This window comes from Phacochoerus africanus, chromosome 6, assembly GCF_016906955.1.
Source record: "Phacochoerus africanus isolate WHEZ1 chromosome 6, ROS_Pafr_v1, whole genome shotgun sequence".
Classification (NCBI taxonomy): domain Eukaryota; kingdom Metazoa; phylum Chordata; class Mammalia; order Artiodactyla; family Suidae; genus Phacochoerus; species Phacochoerus africanus.
This window is the reverse complement of record NC_062549.1, coordinates 41,694,639-41,711,021: the sequence shown is the minus strand read 5'-3', so window position 1 is coordinate 41,711,021 and position 16,383 is coordinate 41,694,639. Positions and strand designations below refer to the sequence as shown.

The 16,383-nt window shown below is 39.0% G+C and overlaps 1 protein-coding gene across 1 annotated transcript in view; it reads left to right on the top strand.

Annotated features, from left to right (window-relative positions):
• Positions 1–16,383, top strand: part of INTS8 (integrator complex subunit 8) — a 60,887-nt gene that overhangs the window by 19,625 nt on the left and 24,879 nt on the right. Inside the window, exons 9-15 of the mRNA XM_047783581.1 lie at positions 267–367; positions 1,033–1,174; positions 5,981–6,051; positions 6,442–6,617; positions 7,737–7,870; positions 9,588–9,698; positions 12,783–12,984. Of these exons, the coding sequence (XP_047639537.1) occupies positions 267–367; positions 1,033–1,174; positions 5,981–6,051; positions 6,442–6,617; positions 7,737–7,870; positions 9,588–9,698; positions 12,783–12,984 (937 nt within the window). The remainder of the gene's footprint in view (positions 1–266; positions 368–1,032; positions 1,175–5,980; positions 6,052–6,441; positions 6,618–7,736; positions 7,871–9,587; positions 9,699–12,782; positions 12,985–16,383) is intronic.

Here is a 16,383-nt window from a genome sequence, read left to right as displayed (position 1 = left end):
GTGTCCTCATGAATATTAGTTGGTTCATTATTGCTGAGCCACAACAGGAATGCCCCGTGATCAATTTTTACTCTTAATGTAATTTTAAAATTTTTGAAAAAGAAGATTTTCTTAGCAAGATATTTTAATGATTCTCTTTAGGGTGAATTTTCTATTATGTAAAGACTTTCAAATTCTAATTTTTTTAGGGAGGGCGGGAGAGATTCTTAAAGTAAAGAAACTTTGTCATGATTTTTGAAATGGATGCAATTTTGTCTGTGTTCTAGGAGGCAATAAATATTTTCATTGAAGACAACTTAACCTTCAGTTTGCCTGTCCAGTTCCGGCAGTCAGTCCTAAGGGAACTCTTTCAGAAAGCTCAACAGGGGTAAGTAAGTGAATTACTTTTTGGTTTTTGAATAAAAGAATAAATGTTCATTTCAGGTTTATCAAAAGCATCCCTCTAAATTACCTGTATGTCTGTCATAGTACTTTCCCTTTTTTTTAGTATATGGGAAGTTAACATGGCCAGAGGAGCCACTTTAATTTTCATCTAATCCATTTTATTTTATTTTATATTTAATTTGTCTATTTAGGGCCACACCCACAGCATATGGAGGTTCCCAGGCTAGGGGTCAAATCAGAGCTATAGCTGCAGACCTGCACCACAGCCACAGCCATGCCGGATCCTTAACCCACTGAGCGAGGCCAGGGATCAAACCCGAGTCCTCATGGATATCAGCTGGGTTTGTTAACCACTGAGCCATGATGTGGAACTCCTCATCTAATCCATTTTAAAAACACTTTGGGGAAAAAAATGTACACAGGAGAATTTGAGTCTGTGATCTAATCTGTAGCTAAATTGTCCCTTGATAAATTCAGAACCCTCCGTTCTTTTTGTTTCCCACTGACTTAGATGTTTACTAATGTGCCTGAATATGGTAGAATCTTCTCTCTCAATAATAAATGACTTATTCTTGTGAGTTTAGTTTTGTAATATATACCTTTTTTTCAAAAAATTAACATCAGTGTATCTACTTGTGTATTCTACAGAAATGAAGCTCTAGATGAAATCTGTTTTAAAGTCTGTGCCTGTAACACAGTCCGTGATATATTGGAAGGTAGAACAATTAGTGTTCAATTTAATCAGCTGTTTCTTAGACCTAATAAAGAGAAAATAGACTTTCTTCTGGAGGTAAGACATTTTTTTCCCCCTTCGATTTATAATTTTGCTTTAAGTTTACCAACAGTGACCTCTTAGTTGCCAGACCTAGTGCCCTCTTCTGTCTTCATCTGACTTGCCTCTCTGGCTGATAGTTACTGTGCTGTCCCGCCCTGTCATCTTCTGGGTGATCCTGCTGGTTCTCCTCCATCCACTTTTCTTTAGTTTTCCACCAACTTCTCTTTTGTTCTCCCTTTAATGTTTTTATTTACAGAAGTCTTGTCCTTAACTCACTCAACCTCTCATATCATTTTATATTCTCATTCAAAACTTCAATCACCTGTTTGCTAAAAACACTCAGATCTGACTTCTCACCTCTTATTTGAGCTCCAGAATCTGTGTCTCTGCTGTATCTTTCTACCTCTTGAATAGTCTTAATGTAATTAGACTTTGAGAGAAATGCATAGAGCACAGTTACTACTCCTAGTTCCAAAAATACAACATTGCCAGCACTCTAGAAGACTTTTTTATGCTCCTTCCCAAACCCTCTCTGCCTCTTCTTGAGAAAACCACTGCCCTGCTTTTTTGTGATGATCATTTCCTTGCTTTTTATTATAGTCGTATCACCTTTGTGTGCGTCTTTAGGGAATATTCTTTAATTTTCCTGTTTTGAACTTTACGTAAATGAAATCATAGAAAATAAACTCTGTCTTTCAATTAACGTATTTGTGAGATATTTTTTTCAAATTGTGTGCAGATACAGTTTTTTCCCCCTCATTGCTATAAGGCATTCAACCTGATGACCATGCAACAGTTTCTTTATTCATTCCCATGATGATGGACATTTGTGTATTTTTTGTTTGTGGCTGTTTTGCTGTTTGGGACAGACTCATACATATATCCTGGTGTCCACACATACCATTTGTCTGTTACATTGCTGGAGAAAGTGTATCTGCAATATCACTATATGATTTCAAAGTGTTTTTGCCACCAGCGTGCGTGCGAGTTCTCATCTTTGCTAACACTTAGTACTGTCAGGTTTCCTGTTAGGGTCACTGTATAATGGTATCTCTTTGAGGTTTTAATGTCCATTTCCTTTAATACTGAGGAATTTAACAGCTTTTCATTTATTTTTTTTACACGTGTAGATTTCATCTTTTGAGGTACCTGTTCTAAGTGGTATGCCTCATTTTTCCGTTGAATTGTCTTTTTGTTGGGGCACAAGAGTTTTTTTGATATATTTTCTCCTTTACCAATTTAAAATATTGTAGGCATCTTCTCTGAGTTTCACTTCTCCTTTAACAATTTTTTTTTTTTTGGTCTTTTGTCATTTTTGTTGTTGTTGCTATTTCTTGGGCCGCTCCCGCGGCATATGGAGGTTCCCAGGCTAGGGGTCGAATCGGAGCTGTAGCCACCGGCCTACGCCAGAGCCACAGCAACGCGGGATCCGAGCCGCGTCTGCAACCTACACCACAGCTCACGGCAACGCCGGATCGTTAAGCCACTGAGCAAGGGCAGGGACCGAACCCACAACCTCATGGTTCCTAATCGGATTCGTTAACCACTGCGCCACGACGGGAACTCCAACAATGTTTTTATTATTTTAAAAGTTCTTAATTTTATAGAGAAGATTAGCGGATTTCTGTGTCTTAAGGAAGCTTTTCATATCCTTTGGTCATGAAAATTGTCTTATATTTTATCTTCTAAAAGTTCTAGAGCTTAGCCTTCTTTTCATATTTAGGTCTTTAATTCATCTATGATTGATTTTTACGCATCATGTGAAGTAGGGAGGGCTGATGTTCTTTTTTCTCACTTGTTCCAATACCATTTATTGAAACGTTCATCTTTTTTTCCTACCAATCTCCAGTGCTACTTCTGTTGAATGCCAGATGTCTGTACGTCTGTGGGCCTGTATCCGGGCTGTGTTCTGTACCACTTTCTGTTTTGTTTACCCATATATCAGTATCCCTATCTCGATAGCATCTGAAGTACAAACCTTGTTTTTCAAAGTTATATTGGTTATTCTTGTCCTTTGGCATTTCTCTATAGACTCAGCTTGTCAAATTTCACAAATAAGCCTGTTGGATTTTAATTTGGAATTACATTACACTTAAAAACCCATTTAAGACAAATTAGTATCTTTTCAATACTGAATATTCTAATCCGTGATCTAGTGTAGCTCTTGATTTATTTATTCCTTTATGTCCTTTTGAGCTTTATAATTTTTACATAGAAGTCTTTTTTTTTTTTAATGAACTTAAAAATAGTTTATGCGGGAGTTCCTGTCATGATTCAGCAGGTTAAGAACCTGACTAGTATTCATGAGGATGCGGGTTAGATCCTTGGCCTCACTCAGTGAGTTAAGGATCCAGTATTGCCATGAGCTGTGGTGTAGGTCGCAGATGTGGCTTGGATCTTGTGTTGCCTGTGGCTGAGGCGTAGGCCGGCAGCTGCAGTTCCCATTCTACCCCTAGCCTGGGAACTTCCATATGTTGCAGGTGTAGCCCTAAAAAGAAGAAAAAGTAGTTTATGCATTGGTAAATAATGATTTTGTTTCCAACTACTTTGCTAAACTCTTAAAAATTCTGTTAATTTAATCTGTAGGTTCATTTATTTTTCTAAATAAAGTCTTTATCTATAAATAATCATTTTGAGTTTTTCCTTCTCTAACCTTTTCGTTTTTATTTCTTTTGACTTGTTTTATTGTGCTGACAGTGATCTCCAGTACAGTGTTTGGTAGAAGGAGCTCTGGTGTTCATTTTTCTTGCCTGGCAAAGTTCATGTAAAAATGGACTTTTGGCTTTTTTCACTCTTGGTTAAAATTTGCCAATGGTGTATTTGGGCCTGGAGAGTTTTTTAATTTTTTTGGAAGATTTTTGACATTGATTCAATTTCATCAGTGATTTCATCAGCTATTGTTTTTTCTTGATTAGTTTTGAAAAGTTCTTTTCTAAGAATTTATCAACTTCATCTAAACTTTTAAGTTGATTAATAGTAAAGTTTTAGGAGCTCCCGTCGTGGCTTAGCGGTTGACGAATCTGACTAGGAGCCATGAGGTTGCGGGTTTGATCCCTGGCCTTGCTCAGTGGGTTAAGGATCCGGCGTTGCCATGAGCTGTGGTGTAGGTCGCAGACGAGGCTGAGATCTGGTGTTGCTGTGGCTGTGGGGTAGGCTGGCGGCTACCGCTCCGATTAGACCCCTAGCCTGGGAACCTCCATATGCTGCGGGAGCGGCCCTAGAAAAGGCAAAAAAAGACCAAAAAAAAAATTAAAGTTTTAAATTATCTTTTTAATGTTTATAGCATCTATAGCAATATCACCTTTTCTTAATTTATCTACACAAGGCGAGATTATTAGAAGGTAAATATATTGTAATTCTCTAAGATGCTCAGATGTGATATATACTGACAAGGTAACCTGTTCGTCTGAGCATAGTACTTTTAAGAGATACTATTTCTGAACATGGTAATTTAAAATACTATTATTTCTTTTTATTTATTTATTTTTTTTTTTGGCCACGCCCACAGCATGTGGAAGTTACTGGGCCAAGGATCAAACCTGTGCCACAACAGCGCCCAAGCTGCTTCAGTGACACTGGATCCTTAACTTGCTGCTACGCAAGGGAATTGCTCCTTTTTATTCCTTTTAATAGCTTCACTAAGATGTAATTCACTACAGAATTTACCCCCCTCCTTTTTTTTTTCTTTTTAGGGCTGCATTTGCTACAGGAGCTCTTGCAGTCTGGCTCTTAATCCACTGTGCCAGAGTGGGAACTCCTGAGTTTAGGGATTTTTACATTAATTTCTTTTTTTTTTGTCTTTTTGGCTTCTCTGGGACCACTTCTGTGGCATTATGGAGGTTCCCAGGCTGGGGGTCTAATCCGAGCTGAGCCACCAGCCTACGCTAGAGCCACAGCAACGAGGGATCTGAGCCATGTCTGCGACCTACACCACAGCTCACAGCAGTGCCAGCTCCTTAACCCACTGAGCAAGGCCAGGGATCGAACCTGCAACCTCATGGTTCCTAGTCAGATTTGTTAACCACTGAGCCAGGGCGGGAACTCCAATAATGTTTTTTTTGACGATTATTAATAGTATGTGTGAAGGAGGCGAATCTAATAAACTCAGAATAGTATTATAAGAATATTATTTTCAGATAACTAATATTTTCATAGGTAGTTTTGTTTCTCTTTACTTTTATTGTTTTTGGGTTTTTTTCTTTTTAGGGTCACACCAGCGGCGTATGAAAGTCCCCAGGCAAGGGGTTAAATTGGAGCTATAGCTGCCAGCCTATACCACAGCCACAGTAACACGGGATCCAAGCCGCGTGTGTAGACTACACCACAGCTCATGCAATGCTGGATCCTTAACCCACTGAGTGAGGTCAGGAATGGAACCTGTGTCCTCATATCCTAGTTGGATTAGTTACCGCCAAGCCGTGATGGGAACTCCTATTGTTTATTTTTTAAAACTTACCTTTTCAACCATTGGTTCTGTATACCTTAGTTAATATTGACCATTCTTTTCATCTGTCTCAGATGAATCTTATCTCACTTTACTGATGAACTAGTGATTCTTAAATTTGATCACCCCGTTTAACTTGGCAGCATATTTTATAAATTTCGGCAGGACTCCTTAGTTTGCTAAATGGTCACATTCCACTCCTACTTCCCTTAATAGAGTCTTCTTTTATCTCATTTCTTAAATTTCTTAACGAAGTCTGTGACTGATATGTGTTTGAAAGGAAAATTCTGTTGTTTTTATATCTAAAATTTTCAAGCTGTAGTAGTATAATTATTTTAAAATACCTATATTCAAATAAAAATTACTCAAATTTCTAGGTATGTTCAAGATCAATAAATTTAGAAAAAGCTTCAGATTCTTTGAAAGGGAACATGGCTGCTTTTCTAAAGTAAGTGCCTTTCTTTTCTTTTCTCTTTTTTCCCCTTAACTGTGAACTTATACTCCTGTGAGAAAAATATCTTTTATTATCATTTAGGATTTGTTCTGCATTTGTTATAATCAGTCAAGAATTGGTATTTGAGAACAGTTATGGTTTAGATTCATGTAGCCACACAAAACCTAGGATTCTGTCGCTTACTCTTTTTGTATATGTAGCGTTGAAATCACAATTTAAATAAGGACCAAAGAGGAATACTTAACCTTATTTCAAATTATTGTGCAATTTATGAAATGGTGGCTTTTTAATATGGGTTTATTAATAAAAATTGGTTAATATGGTTGTTTTCCCCAAACTAAAATTATACACTTCTTTGTTTTATAATATTTCTTACTGATCTAGGAATGTGTGTCTGGGGTTGGAAGATCTGCAGTATGTTTTCATGATTTCTTCACATGAGCTTTTCATTACATTGTTGAAAGATGAAGAACGAAAGCTACTTGTTGATCAGATGAGGAAAAGATCCCCTAGAGTGAATCTGTGCATTAAACCTGTAACTTCATTTTATGATATCCCAGGTTAGCTCTGCTAGCTCAAATGTTGGCACCTTTTGCCCCTCAGTGTATTTGAGGATATCCTCGTATTTGTTTCACTTAGGCCAGTAATTAATAGAAGTTTACCTGTCTTCTGTGGTTATATTTCTATCTAAGCAGTTAAGTCTTGGGACTCTGCTGAGTCTTTGGTTAATGGAGATTTAAGCCTAGATACATGAAAGGTTTTAGCTGGGGAAATAGACCCACTTCACTCGGCTACTGTGTTCTTGAAGGTGAAAAACAGGATGGGGGTGGGGAGCAGTTGAGAACCGAAAAAGGTACAGGCTTTCATGCATTTCAGCCAGTTTATCACTGTGACACTGTCTGCTGGCTAGACGTTCAGCCTTGGCAACATTGCCGTTTTTGCCTTATTTGATTATTTCCTTCCATTTTTTGCTTGCATTTTTATGAATATAAGTAGAAAATACAGTGTTGCTGTAAGAAATACAAGCTTTTAAAAAATGTAGGAGACACAGAAAATTCACTTGGTTGAACGAAATTTTAGCTGCTTTGATCCTCATTAGATTTAAATTTGGCTAGTTGTAAAGGAAAAGAATAATATTAACATACATAAAATGGTAGAAATGCATTATTGAAGACTGTATCTGAAAGCTGGGTTGTAATCAGGGATTTTAATGATCATTTTTGGTTCACTGGAAAGGCAGTACCTCTACTACCTCCTCATTCTCTCCCTTCAAAAAAACACATATCCTTGATGTGTATTACTCAAAATTAACATTTTATACATGATTTTAACATAGTATGTTCAAAAGTAGGAGACTGTCTATATAAGCTAAATTTTTCCATATATCTCTGTGTACCAGTTATTGATTTTTGTCTGTTTATATTTTCATTATCTTTATCTTACATGCATTTGTGTATTAAATGCAGACATAATACGGATTATGTTAGGCTTTCTGTATGAGGATGAAGTTAATACATAATTTGCATTATGTTGAGTAAATCAGTTTTCACGAGTTGCTTTTAACTTATAGTACTTAACAAACATGCACAATTTCAGTAAATTACCGTTCTTATATTTATAGGGTTATGTATACCTTTGAGTCAAATCATTGTTTAAAGGGAAATCTCTTCCTTTCTTAGCCTCAGCAAGTGTTAACATTGGCCAGTTGGAGCATCAGCTGATACTGTCAGTGGATCCCTGGAGGATTCGACAGATTTTAATTGAATTACATGGGATGACCTCAGAGCGCCAATTCTGGACAGTATCTAATAAGGTAAGAAAGCCTCTGTTAAGAACAGATAAGAAAATTACCCTTGTTTTCTGATGCTTTTTTGAGAATAAGAGCCCCTTTTGGTCACCAGTTCATTAACAGCGTGAAGGACCTTCACATGACAGTGTCCTTTGAACATCAGTTGACAGAGAAAATAGGAAATAGCCAAAAAAGATACTGTTAAACCAATAACAGCTACAAATGAGCTTATATTTCAGGTTACAGCATCTGCATGCATTTTCTTTTTTTTATTTCTTTTTTTGTTGTCTTTTTAGGGCTGCACCCGAGGCACATGGAGGTTCCCAGGCTAGGGTCGAATTGGAGCTGTAGCCACCAGCCTATGCCACAGCAATGCCAGATCCGAGCCACTTCTGCGACCTACACCACAGCTCACAGCAATACTGGATGCTTAACCCATTGAGCGAGGCCAGGGATGGAACCTGTGTCATGGATTCTAGTCAGATTCATTTCCTCTGAGCCACGATGGGAACTCCTCTATATGCATTTTCAATACATCTATAAATATGTGAATAAGGTATATTATTTATGCAGTCTGTAGCTAATACTTGCCGTGTGTTTATAGGGAATATACTCTTGAAGTCTAAAACCTACAGCTTGGAACTACTTCATTAAAACTTCTTTATAGAACATTTTTAACTGTCAAGCTGATTTAGTTACGTGTTTCTGAAGTTGTCTATTTAAAAGTTTTCCTGTATGGAAAGTGCAAATGAAAATAGCTTTTTAAACATTTCAGTGGAATGTAGCTAGAGATACGAGGGCACTAGTCCATAGATAGTGGCGAAACTAAAGTAATATGGCAGTGCTTCTAATTTAACTGCATCCTCTGGCTCTGCTGAATGTATAATAGAAAGCAGCCAGAAGTTGATGTATACTTTATGGGGTTGGAACATGCAAAATGCAGTGAAATGAAAAATTGCTCTGAACCTTAGTTGGGTTTCTTTAGCGTTAACATTGCTCTTCATGTTCATCTTTATTGATGAGGAAGTATATATAGCATGATATTAAGAGCGGGCGTTCTGGTACTGAGTTTGCGTCCCAGCTCCATACTTAACTAATGTATCATCTTCAGCGAGTCAACGTTCGTGTGCCTCCATTTTCTCATCTGTAAAATGGAGATAATGGTGCCTACTTAATAATACTGTTGTGAGGACCATGTGGGTTAATCCATAAAACTCCTAGAGTTTTTTTCCCTTTATTTTTATAGGCCATCCTTTAGAAAGAGACCATGCATTTAATTAATTTTTTAGTAGCTCATTATACTGAATGTATTCATTTTGATTAGCATTTCATTATGGCTGTCATTGAGCTTTCTTTTTCAAAAATGACCTTTGAAAGATTTTTTTTTTTGGTCTTTTTGCTATTTCTTTGGGCCGCTCCCGCGGCATATGGAGGTTCCCAGGCTAGGGGTCGAATCAGAGTTGTAGCCACTGGCCTGCGCCAGAGCCACAGCAACGCGGGATCCGAGCTGTGTCTGCAACCTACACCACAGCTCATGGCAACGCCGCCAGATCGTTAACCCACTGAGCAAGGGCAGGGATTGAACCCACAGCCTCATGGTTCCTAGTCGGATTTGTTAACCACTGTGCCACGACGGGAACTCCTGAGAGATTTTTTTAAATGGGGTTGACTATTACTGAAAGTTTCTGATCTAGATATGGCTTTATGTGTGTGTGTATTTATGTATTTTTGTTTCTTCTAGTGGGAGGTACCTTCTGTTTATAGTGGTGTTATCCTGGGAATTAAAGACAATTTAACAAGAGATTTGGTTTACATTCTCATGGCCAAAGGTTTACACTGCAGCACTGTTAAGGTGAGTAAAAGCATAACATTCTTTGACCTCTGGCTAAGAATATGCTTTATTGGAGTTTTCTTGTGGCTTAGCAGGTTAAAGATCCAGCATTGTCACTGCAGCAGCTCAGGTCGCTGCTATGGGGCGGGTTCAGTTCTTGGACTGGGAACTTCTACATGTTGCAGGTCTGGCCAAAAAAAAAGAAAAAAAAAGAATATGCTGTATTAACTAATCCTGAAGCCAGGAATTAGAATCAGTTATGTTTTCCTGATCTTTTTTCTTGTTTGGAAGCATATATACCCCATAGTATATGGAGTTCCTGGGCCAGGGATCAGATCCGAGCCACAGTTATGACCTACTTGGCAGCTGCAGCAGTGCTGGATCCTTTAACCTACTGTGCTGGGCCAGGGATCAAACCTGCATCCTGGAGCTGCAGAGATGCCGTCGATCCTGTTGCACCACAGGAGAAACTCCATTTTCCTGCTCTTAAAATCATAATCATAGACCTAAGAGAATTAGATGTTTGGGTTTATTCGTTTTTATTTACCCTCGTAAGTATGGAAATGGTCTTGGACATATGGATACTACTCTGTTTCTTTTAAAAAATTAGAGATGGAGTTCCTGTCGTGGCTCAGTGGTTAACGATTCCGACTGGGAACCATGAGGTTGCGGGTTCGGTCCCTGCCCTTGCTCAGTGGGTTAAGGATCTGGCGTTGCCGTGAGCTGTGGTGTAGGTTGCAGACGCGGCTCGGCTTGGATCCTGTATTGCTGTGGCTGTGGTGTAGGCTGGTGGCTACAGCTCTGATTCGACCCCTATCCTGGGAAACTCCAATATGCTGCGGGAGTGGCCCAAGAAATGTCGAAAAGACAAAAAAAAAAAAATTAGAGAACATGAATAGTTGTTATTTGTATTCTTTTTTTCTTTTTTTTGCTTTTTAGGGCTGCTCCTGTGGCATATGGATGTTCTCAGGTTAGGGGTTGAAGTGGAGCTGTAGCTGCCGGCCTGCACCACAGCTACAGCAACACAGGATCTGAGCCTCTTCTGTGACCTATATCACAGTTCATGGCAACGCTGGATTCTTTCTTTTTTTTTTTTTTTTTTGTCGAGCCGCGTCTGCAACCTACACCACAGCTCACAGCAACGCCGGATCGTTAAGCCACTGAGCAAGGGCAGGGACCGAACCCGCAACCTCATGGTTCCTAGTCGGATTCGTTAACCACTGCGCCACGACGGGATCTCCGAACGCTGGATTCTTAACCCATTGAGCAAGGCCAGGGATTGAACCCGCATCTTCATGGATACTAGTCAGGCTCGTTACCCTTGATCCACAATGGGAACTTCCTGTTATTTGTGTTCTTTAAGATTCAGTTAATAAAAGATTGTATTCCAAGCTAAGGAAAAAAAGAAAAAGCTAAAACCCACAGAACCTTAAAATTATTTTTGTAGATTTTACATAGGGAATTTGTAATCTATTTTGGAAATAGTCTGGACTGGAAATACAGATTTAAGAATCAGCAGAGATCACCCTGGGAGAATATACGGAACTTAGGAGATCCAACCTTGGATCCCAGAAAGCGATGTGATAGGTGTGAGGACCAGACTTGTGGAGTCATAATAGCTAAGGAGAGAGAGGATGTTAAGAAAGAGAATGACCAGCCTCTTGGAGTTCCAGTTGTGGCTCCGTGGTTAGTGAACCCAGCTGGCATCCATAAGGATGCAGGTTAGATCCCTGGCCTTGCTCAGTGGGTTAAGGATCGGGTGTTGCCGTGAGCTGTGGTGTAGGTCACAGACATGGCTTGGATCCTGCGTTGCTGTGGCTCTGGTGTAGGTCGGCAACTACAGCTCCGTTTAGACCCCTAGCCTGGGAACCTCCATATGCCTCGGGTGCAGCCCTAAAAAGACAAAAGACAAAAAAAAAAAAAAAAGAAAGAGAATGACCAGCCTCTTAAGAGAAGGCAGCCTCTAAGTCCAGTAAGTAACTGAAAGGTGTGCAGTACAATTAGATCTTTGTTTAGTGAGAGCTGTTTCTTCTTCATGATGTGGTGATAGAAGCCAGATTATAGGAGTGAAGGAAGCATGTGGAGAGAGTGAGCGAAGGCTTATCTTTGGAAAAGTTGGAAGGACATATGTAGGAAAGGGCTTGGATCATAGCTGATTTGATTTATTTATTAGCCGGTTATGTAGGCTAATAGGGTTATGTGCAAAACATTGGAATGTGGAACCTTGTTGAAGGGGGTAGAATTTATTTATTTATTTATTTTTGTCTTTTTAGGGTCGCACCTGCAGTGTATAGAAGTTCCCAGGCAAGGGGTCTATTCGGAGCTACAGCTGCCAGCCACAGCAACGCCAGATCTGAGCTTCGTCTGCGACTTACCCCACAGCTCACGGCAACACTGGATCCTTAACCAACTGAGCGAGGCCAGGGATGAACCCTCAACCTCATGGTTCCTAGTTGGATTGTTTCCGTTGCGCCACGACGGGAACTCTGAAGGGGGTAAAGTTTCATTCTGACTATTAGAGATGGAGAAGGGTGTTTACTCATGGAATTTTATACCTATACAATGTATGTGTATAATTATATAAAAATTTTATTTTCATTATTTTATAATTTATGTAAAACTTGTTTAGCATGTGTTGATTATTAGGTATTTTTGTAATTACAAAGTAATTAAGTATTAATTGGAATAAATCAGCAATGCAGAGATGATAAAGAAAAAGGTAGTCTAGGAGTTACCATTGTAGCTCAGCAGGTTAAGAACCTGACTAGCATCCATGAGGATGCAGGTTCGATCCCTGGCCTTGCTCAGTTGGTTAAGGATCCAGAGTTGCTATGGCTGTGGTGTATGATGGCAGCTATAGCTCTGATTCGACCCCCTAGCCCAGGAACTTCCATATGCTGTGGGTGCGGCCCTTAAAAAAAAAAAGACCAAAAAAAAAATATATATATGAGAAAAGAAAAAGATAATCTAGCCTCACTCCCCTGGATAACCGGTGTTAACCATTTAAACGAATTCTTTTCCTCTTTTTTCTTTACTTATAAAGACACATATTTTTTTATTCCAGAGGAAGGATGATTCAGGCTCTTCTGTTATTTCTTTTCATAGGACTTTTCCCATGCTAAACAGCTATTTGCTGCTTGTTTGGAGTTGGTGACAGAGTTCTCACCAAAACTTCGTCAGGTCATGCTGAATGAGATGCTGCTTTTGGATATTCACACACATGAAGCTGGAACAGGGCAGTCAGGAGAGAGACCTCCTTCTGATCTTATTAGTAGAGTGCGAGGATATCTGGAAATGAGGCTTCCTGGTAAGACTTCTTTACAAAACCAAATTTCAGAAATTCAGTACTCATATAACTCTGAGGGAAAAATCCTAAAAGAATATTTACTGGACTTTTTAACATCTATGAAAAAATTATTTTCCTCTTAAAACAGAATTCAGGTGTGGAGTTCACTTGAGAACACTGGGGGAAATGATTGCCATAAATAGGGACCAGAAATTTGTTCTTTCACAGTTCTAGAGAAGAGAGATCTGAAATCAAGGGTTCTGCAGGGTCTTGCTCCTTTTAAAGGCCCGAGAGGAGTCCTTCCTTGCCTCTCTCTAGCGTCTGGTGGCTTCCAGCTGCCTTTGGCCTTCTTGGGCTTGTAGCTTCATCACTCCAATCTTTGCCTTCTTCCCCTGGCCTTCCTGTGTGTGTGTGTGTCTATGTCTGTGTGTGTGTTTCCTCTCCTCTTGCAAGGGCATCCGTCATTGGATTTATTTATTTATTTATTTTCCATTTTTTCTTTTGTACTCAAATGAATTTATCACATCTATAGTTGTATAATGATCATAACAATCTGATTTCACAGGATCTCCATCCCACAGCCCAAGCATATCCCCCCACCCCCCAAACTGTCTCCTCTGGAGACCATAAGTTTTTCAGTGTCTGTGAGTTAGCATCTGTTCTGCAAAGAAGTTCCGTCTGTCCTTTTTTTCAGATTCCACATGTCAGTGAAAGCATTTGATGTTGGTGTCTCATCGTATGGCTGACTTCACTTAGCATGATAGTTTCTAGGTCCATCCATGTTGCTAAAAATGCTGGTATTTCATTCTTTTTGATGGCTGAGTAATATTCCATTGTGTATATGTACCACATCTTCTGGATCCACTCCTCTGTCGATGGACATTTAGGTCGTTTCCATGTCTTGGCTATTGTAAATAGTGCTGCAATGAACATTGGAGTACATGTGTCTTTGCGAGTTGTGCTTTTCTCTAGATAGATGCCCAGGAGTGGGATTGCTGGATCAAATGGTAGTTCTGTGTTTAGTTTTCTGAGGAATCTCCATACTGTTTTCCACAGTGGTTGCACCAATTGACAATCCCACCAACAGTGTAAGAGGGGTCCTTTTTCTCCACACCCTCTCCAGCACTTATTGTTTGTAGACTTTTGGATGATGGCCATTCTGGCTGGTGTCAGGTGGTACCTCATGGTGGTTTTGATTTGCATTTCTCTAATAATGAGTGACGCTGAACATCTTTTCATGTGTTCTCGGCCATCTGTATGTCTTCTTTGGAGAACTATCTGTTTAGATCTTCTGCCCATTTTTTGATGGGGTTGTTTGTTTTTTTGGTATGGAGCTGCAGAAGGTGTTTATAAATTTTGGAAATTAATCCCTTGTCATTTGATTCACTTGCAAAGATTTTCTCCCATTCTGTGGGTTGTCTTTTCATTTTGTTTAGGGTTTCCTTTGCTGTGCAGAAACTTTTCAGTTTGATTAGGTCCCATTTGTTTATTTTTCTTTTTATTGTCAATACTCTGATAGGTGGATCCGAGAAGATGTTGTTATCGTTTATGTCAGAGAGTGTTTGGCCTATGATTTCCTCTAGGAGTTTGATAGTGTCTGGTCTTATATCTAGGTCTTTAATCCATTTGGAGTTTATTTTTGTGTATGGTGTTAGGGAGTGTTCTGATTTCATTCTTTTCCACATGGCTGTCCAGTTTTCCCAGCACCACTGATTGAACAAGCTGTCCTTTCTCCATTGTATCTTCTTGCCTCCTTTGTCACAGATTAGTTGACTGTAGGTGCATGGGTTTAATTCTGGGCTTTCTATCCTGTTCCACTGATTTATATTTCTGTCTTTGTGCCAGTACCATGCAGTTTTGACGACTGTTGCTTTGTAGTATAGTCTGAAGTTCTGGGAGCCTGATTCCTCCAGCTCCATTTTTCTTTCTCAGGATGTCTTTGGCTATTCTGGGTCTTTTGTGCTTCCCAACAAACTTTAAAATATTTTGTTCAAGTTCTGTGAAAAATGTCCTTGGTAATTTGATAAGGATTGCATTGAATCTGTAGATTGCCTTGGGTAGTATAGTCATTTTGATAATATTAACTCTTCCAATCCACGAGCATGGTATATCTTTCCATCTATTTGTGTCATCTTTGATTTCTTTCATCAGTGGCTTGTAGTTTTCAGAGTACGGGTCTTTTGTTTCTTTAGGTAGGTTTACTCCTAGGTATTTTATTCTTTTGGATGCGATGGTAAACGGGGTTGCTTCCCTAATTTCCTTTTCTGCTTTTTCATTGTTAGTATATAGAAATGCTATCGATTTCTGTGTATTGATTTTTGTATTCTGCAACTTTGCCAAATTTGTGGATAAGCTCTAAGAGTTTTCTGGTAGAGTCTTTAGGATTCTCTAGGTATAGTATCATGTCATCTGCAAATAGCGATAGTTTTACTTCTTCCTTTCCCATTTGGATTCCTTTTATTTCTTTTGCTTCTCTGATTGCTGTGGCTAGGACTTCCAGAACTATATTGAAGAGTAGTAGCGAGAGCGGACATGCTTGTCTTGTTCCTGATCTCAGCAGGAATTCTTTCAGCTTTTCACCACTGAGAATGATGTTTGCTGTGGGTTTGTCATATATGGCCTTTATCATGTTGAGGTAGGTTCCCGTTATGCCCACTTTCTGAAGGGTTTTTATCAGAAATGGGTGTTGGATTTTGTCAAAGGCTTTTTCCGCGTCTATTGAGAGGATCATATGGTTTTTATTCTTCAGTTTGTTAATGTTGGTGTATCACACTGATGGATTTGCGGATATTGAAGAACCCTTGCCTCCCTGGGATAAATCCCACTTGATCATGATGTACAATCCTTTTAATGTATTGTTGGATGTGGTTTGCTAGTATTTTGTTGAGGATTTTTGCATCGATGTTCATCAGTGATATTGGCCTGTAGTTTTCTTTTTTTGTGGAGTCTTTGTCTGGTTTTGGTACCAGGGTGACAGTGGCCTCGTAGAATGAGTTTGGGAGTATCCCTGCCTCTGCAATGTTTTGAAATAGTTTCAGAAGGAGAGGTGTTAGCTCTTCTCTAAATGTTTGATAGAATTCACCTGTGAAGCCATCTGGTCCTTGCTTGTTGGAAGTTTTTTAATCACAGTTTCAATTTCAATTCTTGTGATGGGTCCATTCATCTTTTCTGTTTCATCTTGGTTTGGTCTTCGAAGATTGTACTTTTCTAAGAATTTGTCCATTACTTCTAGGTTTTCCATTTTATTGGCATATAGTTGCATATAGTAGTCTCTTATGATCCTTTGTATTTCTGTGGTGTCCGTTGTTACTTCTCCTTTTTTGTTTCTAACTTTATTGATTTGAGTCCTCTCTCTTTTTTGTTTTATAAGTCTGGCTTGGGGTTTATCAATTTTGTTGATCTTTTCAAAGAACCAACTTT